The sequence below is a fragment of the Ochotona curzoniae genome, unplaced genomic scaffold (genome assembly GCF_017591425.1).
Source record: "Ochotona curzoniae isolate NIBS_2020 unplaced genomic scaffold, NIBS_Ocur_1.0 scaffold_4506, whole genome shotgun sequence".
NCBI classification, from domain to species: domain Eukaryota; kingdom Metazoa; phylum Chordata; class Mammalia; order Lagomorpha; family Ochotonidae; genus Ochotona; species Ochotona curzoniae.
In genome coordinates, this window is record NW_024467119.1 from 26,858,202 (window position 1) to 26,871,400 (window position 13,199).

Consider the following 13,199-nt stretch of genomic DNA (forward strand, 5'->3'; position numbering starts at 1 on the left):
TAGTTGTCACATAGTACAGGACAGCTTGTGAGAGGGAGAGTTCAGCACCTCTCAACTGCCCACAATAACTCCAGAGTACAGAGAGTGAAGCAGGGAGCCAGCGCCCTTGAGAAAGGGAGAGTGGCAGGAATCCAACCCCTTGTGACATGACTGCTGCTTGCCAGGGTCTGCATGAACATGACCCTGGAGTGAATCTGGAAATCCACAGAGGCACTCCAATGTGGAGCGTTTTATACCAGCTGGCAGCTTAATTGCTAGGCCAAATACTACATGCATTGGTGCTTTCATGAGCTCTTGAGATCTGCTTTTTTCAGATATTTTTTTTTTTTCTATTTTGCTTTTCCATTCTATTTCAAGGGGCAGCCCCGGCTCTGAGCTAGCCCTTGGATATTCCTTTATGTAAAGTTCTTGATTCATACCTTATTAAAAATACAGTCTCCTTGTTTTAAAATTCTAGATTTCAGCTGTATGATCTTCAATTCAATGTGGAATTTGGACTGTTAAAGCACCCTCCTTTGCCTTTCTCTTAGTAGGCACAAGAGATCCAATTACAATAGGATAGACACATATAAGCTTGCTATGCATACTTGTAATTGCTACCTAAATTCCCAATGTGTAAACCTGGGATGTATTGACAGTTAATGTTTATGGAGGACTTACTATGTATCAGGTATTGGCTATAGAAAAGACTTTACCAGGCACAATCCTGCCAAGTGTCTTCATAGATTTTATACAATAGTTTTTATCACGGGTATTTTAGAGGACAAAAGTGAAGGTTAGAGAGGAGAAATCATTTAACAAAGATTACACAGTTAGGAAACATTGCAGTTGATGCTGCAGTAGAAAAACAAACATGGAGGTATCTTCCAGAGGCAGGGAAGAAAACATTTCTTTTTGTTACTAAATAAGGAATAGAAATAGCTGTTCCCCAGTCTTTTTCTAAATGTCTGAATGGAGTCAGGCAAGAGAAAACACTTTTCATTGAGTTATTACTCTTTTTTTTTTTATCTGAGTCTCTAAGAGTAAGATGCATTCTACATAGTAACAGACTGGTCACTTTGGAAAGCATGATAAAAATACTTGCAATTTTCATGCATGTGTTTTAAATTGGAGTCTCACAAATCAACCTCTTGTGAGACAGAGGCCATCTGAAATTATAAGTACTTTAATAAAAAAGAAAAAGGGAGGGAGATACACAACTGTTTGCTCTATCTTTAAATGAGAATTTATTTTTTGCACGTCACTTGCTTTCCTAAAGTGGAAGCAAAGTGGATTTGCTTCTCTGTGTATGCATCTCCCCTTCATAGCTCTAACTACTTCCTGGCAGTGGTCATTCTATTTATGTGTTCAACCTAACAATGCAAACCATGGGTTTAATCTTGGTAAGATGTTCAGATCAGAAAGACTGTTCTGAGGAATTCTCTAAGGTCCCTGCCAAATTACAAAATGCAATGAGTAAAGTAGTTGAATCTGAACTATTGTGCTGCTACCCAAATACCTTTCCCTGTTTGCTTCCCCTCCCAAACACCACCCCTGCCAAGTCCCTCATTTTCCAGTTTTTTTTTTTTTTCCCCTGGCCCTCAATACAAGGATCTCTCTTTCTCTTTGACTTTTCAGGAAGAACAAGAAATATAGTTCAAGAGAGAGATTGACTTTCTTGCCTTTCCCTTGCCTGGATGGTTCCTCACCATGGTGCCCCCTCCCCTGACTTCCTGGTTTTAAGTTCTGGATGATAACTGGCAATGGCACCAGATCATTGTATTTTCAGGTGGAATTCTAAGTTTGTTTTAATTGACAGTCTTGGGAGTTTTAGCCCCCGACCATGTTGCCTATTTCCTGTGGAACCATCTCATTTTAAAAGCTAGCATTTCTCACCATTAAGAAGCAAGTTTATGTTTAAGAAGCAGAGTTTCCTGTTGAGAAATATGCATTTTGATGGCAGTATTGAAACTGAGCTGGAGTATTCCCAAACATTCATTCTTGAACTGGCATTTCTCTCCTGAAAATATATTCATATAGAAAAATGAGAGTAACTTGTTTTATAAAGGAAACATTCTTTGGATGCTGCTTGCAGCCCAGTTTATCATTTCTTTTTCAAATATGACATACAAAAGAATAAAAAAGAAACAAATTTGCATGTTTTGCATATTAATGTAATCTAGAATTATTTGTAATACAAATCAGTAGGATTATAGTGGATGAATGCAAATTAGATCTTCTAAATCAAACTAAACTGATCATTGAATTGTAATTGCAAAGTAATATTATCATACATTATGTAGCATAGGATGGCATTGTTAGTTCAGTTATATGGCATACAAGGGGCCTGGCATTCCATGTTTTCTCCTTCTTAGTGCTTTAAAATACTAATAATCATAAGGCTGGCCTCTTATCAAGTCAGTGAAAGGTCAGATTATTGCTCTGTGGCACGGTAGCCAGTGTTTTCATTGATTTGTTGTTCTATTCTTGCGTTCTTGTTTATATTCATTTCATTTTTGTTTTCAGTTGACATGTGGTCAGTAGGGTGCATCATGGGAGAAATGGTAAAAGGTGCAGTGCTGTTTCCTGGCACTGATCGTATCCTTCCTCGCATCCTGCGGTCTCTCCACGTGTCTGTCTTCATTAGTTCTCCTTTGTCTCAGTGCCTTATGGCGACAGTGTCCACTCACTGTCGCCAGAGGATTTCTTTCAGACTCCAACGTCAAATATTCACAAGGTGGCAACATGGTAGAGTAACCTTGTCTCCTAGCAAAACTTTATGCAAATAATAATGTAGCAAATGTGAAAGATGCTATAAAATAGTGGAAGGTCTGCCTTGATTCATTCCTCTCCAACTAGTGACTCCGAGGCAGTCTTCTTTAATGCTTTTTGGTTGTTGTTCATATTTCAAACTTAAGATATGTTCACAGCAAGGTAAAAAATGACAAAAATCAGTTTTAAGACTAGATGTTTATACATTTATGTTGAACATTCACTTCGTATAGACAGCATGCATAGAATTTCATTTTAAAATTGATCAACTTCTTCTAAACTTCTTTTACTTGTTCCTTTCATTTATATAATAAGTATTTCCAATGCCTGCTCTTTTTCCATATTATTAACAAGTATAATGGTTAAAACCTCATTAGTAACAAGCATTTACAATGTCGGAATAAATACATTGAAATCACTTGGAAGAGTACCACTGATGTCCTCTGACACAGCAAATCCTGACCAAGTCAAGCTTGCAGAGGCTTTGAAGCAGTGAACAAACAGGGAGGCTGTGTGTCAGTGGACGTGAGAACGTGAAAAGGAACTTAGGCTCTCTATTTGCTTATGAAAACATCGTATCTTTATCATACCAAAGATAAAATGACCACAATTCAAATATAAGATTCAGACTTTGACAATGAGGTTTTAATGACTGGAGTATATCCAATCACTAATTTAGTGTATCTACACAATAGTGTAATCAACTGATTGCTCTAAGTTTCTAATCCACGTATTACATGTTTTTTTTTAACCAAGTCTCTGTAAAGAAACTTTTGAATTTGAGAATTAATATAGAAATTATATAGACACCAGAGACCTTCAGAAAGTTCATGGAAAATGTGTTAAAAAGCTATACAGGGCGGAGGTGAGGTGGGGAAGAGGGTATTGTGGCTTGGCAGATTAAATTATCATCTGTGATGCCCACATTTAATGTGGGCATGGGTTCTTGTCTCTGTTGCTCCCTACACAGTCAGGCTCCCCGTTGATACTCCTGGGTTCCACATGACCCATCCTTGGGCATTGCGGACATTTGGGGAATAAACCAATGGATGGGAGTGCTCTCTCTCTCTCTCTCTCTCTCTCTCTCTCTGTGGTTTTTTTCCTTTCTTTCTATATAACCCTGCCTTAAAAAATAAATATATCAAAATAATTATTCATGGATTTCAAAAAATGTCTGCATTAAAGTACTTAACTTTTAATTCCATGAACTTTTTGAAATACCACATATATAGTTGCATACATATACTCTCTGTACATTAAAAGGAACAGTTTGGGAAATCATTTATATAGGAACTCAGATTGTATTGAATGAGGGAACTGAAGATAATGGTTTAATTCAGTTTGAAATAATGCTATATTGTTCTAATTTCTAACTCTTCTTAATGAAAGGTTTCTATCTCATATAATACAACTTTACTTTAAAAATATTTGTGTATTGCTGTTTGTCTTCTATGAATGCAGTATTTTAAATCACATGTATAAGTTTACCACATTCAAGTTAGCATTAACGTTGTATCGTATGTTGTGAACTTTTTGAGGACAAATTGGAATTGATCTCCAAAGTATATCTTTTGTGTGTAGACAGTGTTTGCTTTTTGATGATCTCAAACATGCTGATTAACTTTTAAACCAGTCCTTTTAAAGGAAACAATTTACAGTGAATATGTTAAAGATAACATCATAGTTTTAAGAGATAGATTGCTAATTTAAAACTAAATCATCACCAAAGTGTAATAGTGTATCCCGTAAATTTGTACAATATTTGTTAACAAATTATAAAATGAGTAATGCAAATTCTCTGCTATTAAACATGTTGGTCATATTATATCTCAGTCTGTTGGTTAAATAGACACTTCATAATTGAGCAGAAGGTGACTGGTGTTCAGGCATAGTGAGTTAAGCTGCTGCACATGGATGTGGGTGTCACATACGGGTACTGGTTAGAGTCCTGGCTACTTTATTTCTGATCCAGCTTCCTTCTAATGTACGTGGAAAGACAGTTCAAATGGCACAGTGCATGAGTCCCTGCCACCCATGTGGGAGAACCAGATGGAGTTCCAGACTGCTGGCTTCAGACTAGTCCAGGCCTGGTCATTATGGCCATTTGGGGAGTGAACAAACAGAAAATCTCTCTCTCTTCTCTCTCTCCATAACTCAACCCTCAAAACAAATAAAAATAACCTTTTAAAACAAAAAGATGTAGCTACAAAATGTGCATATTATACATCTATGTGTTGTATGATAGCAAGTTATACTATTTTTAATAGGCAAACTCATTTATATAAAGACAATCTCAATATGGATGCTCCATAGAGGTCCTTGTAGTTGTACCTTCCTAATGCATAAACTAACTCAACAGTGAGAGTTAAAGCATCATCTGATTCTGTATCATTTGTCTTTATGCTTAAGATGTGAACTCGTTATTTTTCAATACATTATATGCGCACATATGCAGTATAAAGTAATTTAGAGGGAAATATAGTGCTAGGAATTTCATATATCTATATTGTTTAGTACATGCATTTTATATAAATTAATAGAATTTAATTCAACCAAGTATGTTTTTAATTCTCTGCAGATGAGTCAAACATCAGCTGTAATAAACTCCCCTAGTGCAGCCATTTTTATTTTTAAAATTATGAGACATATACAGGAAGAATAATATTACATGTATAGCTCTTAAAGATGTTTAATTTCATAAAAACACATATCCTACCATAAAGGTTAAAAAAATAAAATATTACCTGCCACCATTTTCACCTCTTTCTATGAGCTTCATCCTAGTTGCTGCTTCCTTTCTCTCCAGAAAGATAACTAAGTACAGTCCCAAATATTCATTCTTGCCAGTTCTTGACTTCCCTTACGATTGAACAAAAGATTGAATGTAAGGTCTAAAGTAGAGTACAGCACAAGTCAGAAACTATAAGGTTGTAAGCTCTGAAACTCAGATTCATGGGAACAAGCAGCCATGATTGAAGGAAAAAGAATATATAAAAAGATGATACTGTGATTCAAAAGACCACAAAGAATGAGTCCATTGATAGCTCTTTATGATTCTAGTTTGTAGTGTCTGAAGGCTTACACATATCACATTCAAAATTAAGAACAAAGCACCCAAAAGGGATTTAAGAGCTTTTTCATACACTGTGTTCAAGGTGTTGTCTGATATATTTCAGATAGTTCCTCAGCGAACGTAACAGAATAGTTACAAATATAAGTTCTGAGATAATTGTAATAATTGATAATTTGTAATAATTTTCAATCTTAGGATATGTGCAAAACTATCTATTGAGAAGTAGTAATAGTCACACATAAGTATTGTCATACTCATCAAATATTTTGCAAATTAATTTCGACTTAGTAAATTTAGATTTGGATTAAGAAATATATTGTGAAATTATTCCCATTAAATGCTGTTTTTCTATTTGTATTGAATGTCTTTGGTGGTTTATATTAAGGAAATGCTTTTTAAATAGTAGATTAAAAAGTAACTTATTACTTTTAAAATAACTGCACAGGGCTAGAACCTATGAAAGTTCAGCCCCTTGTATTTGTTAATATAGAAATGATGACTAATGAGTATTCTAACATTTTTTTGAAAGAATAATTCCATCCATTCTTTTATGTTTACCACATTAACATTAGAAATAAAATATAAAAGCATAGTCAGTATTTTATGAAGTTTAAAAGCTATACTAATAATCATTATATAATAAGATAATCTATAAATTATCTTTTAATATATCAACTCAATTTCTGCTTAAACATTAATAAAATTAATAATGAATTAATGAATAGTAAACTGAATAACAAACTAAAATTAGTAATAACATTTTAATTCTGTTAAAATTAATTATTCTTGAATGTCAACACGTTCACGATAGACTGAAGGATGGTACTTCAGAAATACTTTTTAAGGAAACTGACGACATGATTAAGCATATCATCAACTGTATGACTGCATTAAAGCATTTCTAACCACATCCATTGTGAAATTGCCCTTTGCTTGACTGTAATATTTGGAACAAGCACTGGCCTAGATGCAGGGGTTATGACATCCAGTTTTTGCTTACATTTGGTTAATTACAGTTTATAAGAAAATTCATAGACTCAGATAAATTCATGTTGGGATCCTAAAAACAGCTGGAAAGTAAGTGCAGACTTCTTTTTAAACATTTACATCTTTATGAAAAAGTAAATCATAAAAATTTATAAAAATTTGATCATAAAAAAATTCAATGGAATGATTAAAATACATGTTATAGAAAAAAGAGAGGGAGAGACAGAGCTTCCATCTTCAGTTTCCTCCCCCTAGTGACTGCAGTGGTTGGAACTGGGTCAGGCCCAAAGCCCAGGAACTAGAACTCCACCTGTTCTTGGTGTGGAAGCTCACAGCCTCTTCTGTCTCTGGACCATCTTCTGCTGCTTTCCCAGGCACATTAGCATGCAGCTGAATCAGAAGTGGAGAAACCAGGACTGGAGCCTAAGCTCATAAGGGATGCTGGCAACACAGGTGATAGCTTAACTGGTAGCGCCACTCACCAGCTGCAGGAACTCTTTTGACTGATGGTTACACCTCATATTGATAGGATGAACGTGTTACCATTTCAATGTCTATAGTAAAGGTCCTTGTCTCCCTGCATGGTGTAAAGCATTGTAGCAAGTACCACTTAAAAGCAATGTGAGGTGATCTAAGTGCTTTCTTGGGCCCTAATTGTTATTTATAAAAAGAACCATTTTCAAATATTTTTGCTTAGCAAAATCACTGATTCTCTTTAACTTAAAACCATTGTAGAATTGTTTTGGAAATGTTATGTAAAATCAAGTAGTTGTTTATTTAATTAATATAATTCCAGCTAGATGTAACTAGAGAATATCTTGGACTATTTCACCAACTTTTTAAGATCACTTCCACGTTGCAAACTGGTCAGCTCCTTTTCTCCAGTTTGAGTTTGCTGTCACGACTTTCGAATTTTGAGGTAATCTGACTGGTGGCTAGACAATAGCAGTAGAACATGGTAAGCTAACATTATTAGACAATAGTTTTCTTTTCCTAATTTTAATGATAGGCACTAAAGTTTTATCTAACTGCACTAATGTATTCTACTTAAACACATCTAAGTAACTGCAACTTAACTATATCTGTAGTACCATCATGGGTTCTTGTCTGAGCGAAACTTGTAACTGTAATTCTACATAGTGTTTTATTCCTTTATCTCATGATTCTGATCTTTTACATTCTAATACATATACATATATAATACATATACTTAGAAGAACTTGTATTAAGTGTTGTTCTTGTTTACTGATTTACAAAGGACTGTTCTTCAGTTTTTATCTCCCCCATTTTATTTGTTGATGCTCAGTAAATTTTTTTTTCATGCCAGTAACTGAGAGAATATGTAGCAATTCATCCCATTTGATGGAAATAGAAGAAGTTTTGAAGTTTGATATATCTTTACTCAATCTCCTATGTACTGCCTTTGTATTGTAAATTTATTTTGTGAAATATAGTCAAATGTGTCTTTTCATTAAGGTTATTATTAATTTTTTTATAATCTAACTTACTTGAACAGCTAAGAGTAAAAACTTTGCTAATTATATTAGGGTAAGGTTAGCAGGATACCAGAGCCATAACATATTACTTTAATCAGCTTTATGTTAAAATAAGAATAAAAATGTAGGAGAGGAAACTGCTTGTGGTATTGATTTATGAATAATTTCTGAAGCTTCTGTCATTCACTGCCATATGACAAGAAAATCTGTTTGAGATCAACAGCCTTCAGCTGGTTTTTCATTTTTGGGTAGTATTTCTTATTCTTGATATTAATACTTCAAATATTAATGAGAAGTGAAAAATAGAATCTCAGTCACTGGATATATCTGTCAAAAAAACAATTCCAGATTTTGAGGGTATGATTTTCATTGTGAGCAAGCATTTTCTCCATAGAATTCCCGTGCTAAACAGAGTCTCTGAATTTGGATATATTTGGCCATAAATCTGCTCTCGTGAGTGCAGTGCCTCTGAGCTCCCTCACAGCTCATTGCAATAAATCTGGGGTTGTCAGAAATAAGCCAAATAGGCATGAGATGACGACCACCTTCTTTAATAAGTATAAATGTTTCAATATTAGCTGAAGCATTAATGAGTTCTTTCAGTATAAGAAAATTCTGTGGGCCCCATGTGTTAAGATGTACAAACAGAACCTGATAACAAATATTGGAATTTCCTGGGATTGGGAGAAAGGAAAACATTTTTCAAAGATAATTTAGAAAAAAAAATTTGAATAATTATTGTTTTAAGTGTTTGTGTAGTTGTCGTTTTAAATATGTATGGAGACAAGAATGTTACTCAGATAAAAATGATTCTATTTTTGTCTTCCAAATCACATAGTGCTTTTGATGATTATCCTAATGTGGGAGATTGTCATTGTGTGACAACATTTTATTGTCACTACCTAAAGGGTGTCTCATGATATCTTATTCTGTGAAAAAATGCTAGTTCTCTAAACATTTCTAAGTTTCAAATCTGATTTTGAGATTAAAGAGCCCAACAGTTTTATTTCACAATTTTGTCCCTTTTTGCTTCATTAAAACTCCATTAATACTGACAGGCACTCGGGATTTGGAAGACATGAGCTAGCAGTCTGCACTGCCTTTTTTCCCTTAACATTCCATCTTCAGATATTGACCAGTGGAACAAGGTCATTGAGCAGCTAGGAACACCGTGTCCAGAATTCATGAAGAAATTGCAACCTACAGTAAGAAACTATGTGGAGAATCGGCCCAAGTACGCAGGACTCACCTTCCCCAAGCTCTTTCCAGATTCCCTCTTCCCAGCAGATTCCGAGCACAATAAACTCAAAGGTATGCCCATCAGGGATGACAGAAAGCTACTGTGTGGGTGACCAGTTAAGCAAGCCTGTAAAAAAGACAAATTTTCTTAGCTAAAACTACCTTCATGTTAAGCAGAAGCATTCGCTAAAATAAATCTTATAAAGGTAGGTTTATGGCCAGGTATTTAAGAATTTTTTGGGATATTCAGAAGGAAGAATATGAGTAAAAAAAAAGTTACTGTGATGTGTTAAACTATTTCTTGGTTTATTTAAAATTTTAAATTTAGTATGTGAAGTGTAGCTGAAAACCAATGTGATAAGCCTGGTGTAATAGTTCACTTGGCTAATCCTCCTCCTCTTGCAAGCAAGGGAATCCTATAGGTACACTGGTGTGTGTCCTGGCTGCTCTAATCCTGACTCAATTTCCTATTTGTTACCCGAGAAAGTAGTAGAGTATGGCTCAAAGTTTCCCTGTTTGGGTTCAGATTATGCCTCAGTGCATAGGTGGGACTCCTGGAAAGTTACCTGATATGTCACTTCTCTTAACAAATGAAAATAGAGATTGCCTTTTCTATAGGTTTGTTGAAGGGATTGTTGACTCAATAACTTATCAAGCCTTCGGAATTGTACCTAACTTATGGTGAAAGCTCCTTAACTACTTAATGCACTTTTAATATTTTAACAATGCATCTACAAATTATTTTAAAAATCAAAGGAAATATGCTTTTGAAATTTAAACCAAATGTTCAATGGCAGTTAAGAATCCATAGACCAGAAAAGCCAAAATGTGATACTATTACCTAGGATCTTTTTTGTCTCTTCAAAATTTTTATCTGCTAGGTTTTAAATATGAAATTTTGTTCTGGTTTCTTGTTGCTTATCTTGCACAATTGGACTGTTTCCTTAGCTGATTGTATGGCGTTTTAATGACATTGATTTAAATAATTACCAAATCTGTTGTGTGTGTAAGACCAATGTTTTCCATATGCAAATTGAAAAATACCCAATACTCCAAATTGAGATCTTAGAGAATTTGTGGCTTCATAATACTGAGATATTAGCCAAAAGTTAATTCTTGTAAAAGCACTGTAGCAACAATAGGGATCTAAAACCAATTCTTCATCTAATTATAGCACAGTTACAAAAACATTTGTAGGAATACTATTGACTAAAATATTATGCTTCATAGTGCAATTACAAGTTTGTGTGATTTAATTTTAATTCAGTGTTAACCCCTATAGTTCTTTTAGCTGTATAAACTAGGGTCTAATATATTAAACTGCTTTACATTTTATTTTTATTTTCTTTCATTTAATACAAAAATTAATTAATTATAAAAGATGTTGATAGTCAAAGGGAATCACTTATTCACTTAACATTTGAGAAACATTCGCTTGCTAACAAGAGTGGAAAACAAAGCTTGAAGCATTTTCCCTGCTTGTTTCTGTGTGAGATGACTTGGTACTGGCATACTGTTGCCCTGTTGAGTAGGAGTCGTTTCTGGCTGCTAGGTTTTTGAAGAATGGAAACATTGATGGGTTTCAAGGGAGTCAGATACATAAATCTGCCTAGAAACTCAATTACAAGTCAGATTTGTGAATCAATTAAATAAACAAGCCTGTGATACACCATTGGCAAGGAGGGAGATTAACTATTGAAAATTCATGTGTAATTATTGTGGTTATTCTGTGAGCCTCAGGGTTTTAGTTTAGATGTAACGGTAATCAAATGCTGGGATTGTTACAAAGAACAGTGATTCATAGAAATGAAATTTCTTCACATTTGACTTAGTGATTTTTCAGATTAGTACAGAATATTAGGAGTTATATTTATTAAAATGCTAAACTTTCACAAAATATTGCTATTATAAAATAGGTGAAAAATAGATTGCTGCATTTTAACCCCTTATCATAGTTAAAATTATTTGAAACATGTAAATAGCATTATAAAAATATATGCCAACATACATAGTTGCCTTCAGCTGTTGGAATAGTTGGTAATTCCTGAGATTTTATAAAATTTTTGTATTTGTACAATTAACTAATTTTTTTGTTGTCTTTAAAGTAACTAGAAAACAAGAACTGTTATATATCCAAGGATAACCTTTTTCTTAAATCCGTTTAAGTCTCAATTTCCCCACATTGAAATTTTACCACATGTTTAGCAAAAGCTGAGTGTTTTTACAGCTCGATATTAATACTGCTTTAATAGATTGCTTATTTCTGTTAACATTATAAAATCTCATTTATTATAGGAAATTGAAAATTAATGATGTTAAAGATGCTGCTAGATGTACTTACGAATGATCACGATATACATTGATAACTGACTTTGTCCATAACCTTTAATTTAACAATGACAATGTGTACAAAATAGCGTTCATCCCTGTTTGACACAGCATTAGAATGACTTTAGCTACTAGCATCTTACTTTCATCACATCATTTGTTGATTTAAAAATGCGTGATGAACACAGAATATTAAAATAAAAAGCAATCATTGAGTGATGCATTTCTACCAAATCTATTCCTCAGAAATATGTAATAAATCTTGGCTTCATGATTTCTTACGTCAGTTTGACTATCAAACTCAGGTTATTCCATTATGTGAATAGTGGTTAGCTCCACTCACACATGCATTTGTCAAACACCATGCATTTTCATTTCCTGTGCCCTTTACCCTGTTTATCTTGCATTCCATATTGTTACAAAAGACTACTCTGCTTATGCAAATGTTGGGATCTACAAAGTTTAACAAATTTGAGTGAATTATTGCATATATACTACATTATAACCCTCAAACAGACCCAGATACTGGGAAATAAACAAAATGTGTTTCCTTTCCCACATCAAGAAAGTTACTTAATGCTTAAAGTAGGATAGTTCTCTAAATACTTCTCTCATTTGTAGTTTCTCTTTCCATGATTTTAGGTGACACCACAACATAAAATGGGAAACTTCAGAAATAAATTCTTCATTAAACACAGGACTATCTACAATACCAGGCATGATCTCAGGGGTCTCAGAACACATGCCCCATGTCTGAGAAAGGATCACGATATTTGTTTCTTTGTATTCTCAGTTTTTCCTTTGACCAACAGATTTCCTTACTGAAATAAAAAGCTTACTAATTGTTTTGCTTATTCCTTGTTCTAGCCAGCCAAGCCAGGGACTTGTTGTCAAAGATGCTGGTGATTGACCCAGCAAAAAGGATATCAGTGGATGACGCCTTACAGCATCCCTACATCAATGTCTGGTATGACCCGGCCGAAGTGGAAGCGGTAAGTCTAGCCCTGTTTTCCTTTACTTCCACAAACAACTCACAGCTTGGGTTGAAAAATGAGAAGGACTAGACCAGAAAGAAAACACAAAGAATTTTTATAAAATTGCCAAGTCAAAAGTTTATTACTTGCCCCACTAAGAGTTTTTTCTTCAGTCTATGCTTTCTATGCATTATTTTTCAGGACTTCCTACACAAGGAGGTTGATTTTTTTCCAAAAACCTTATGATTAAATTTCTATATGCGTATGTGTGAATATATATGTATATATATGTATATATGTATGAACACTTGTATTTCTACTAATGTGTTTAACCATCAGGAGGAAAAGAGA

The 13,199-nt window shown here is 34.1% G+C and overlaps 1 protein-coding gene across 3 annotated transcripts in view; it reads left to right on the top strand.

Annotated features, from left to right (window-relative positions):
- MAPK10 (mitogen-activated protein kinase 10) overlaps window positions 1-13,199 on the top strand; it is a 234,299-nt gene that overhangs the window by 184,346 nt on the left and 36,754 nt on the right. Inside the window, exons 8-10 of one of the 3 annotated variants that reach the window (XM_040967191.1) lie at window positions 2,506-2,577; window positions 9,436-9,618; window positions 12,742-12,866. In XM_040967191.1, coding sequence (XP_040823125.1) covers window positions 2,506-2,577; window positions 9,436-9,618; window positions 12,742-12,866 — 380 coding nt within the window. The remainder of the gene's footprint in view (window positions 1-2,505; window positions 2,578-9,435; window positions 9,619-12,741; window positions 12,867-13,199) is intronic. The other 2 variants (XM_040967192.1, XM_040967193.1) reach the window with 2 other exon arrangements.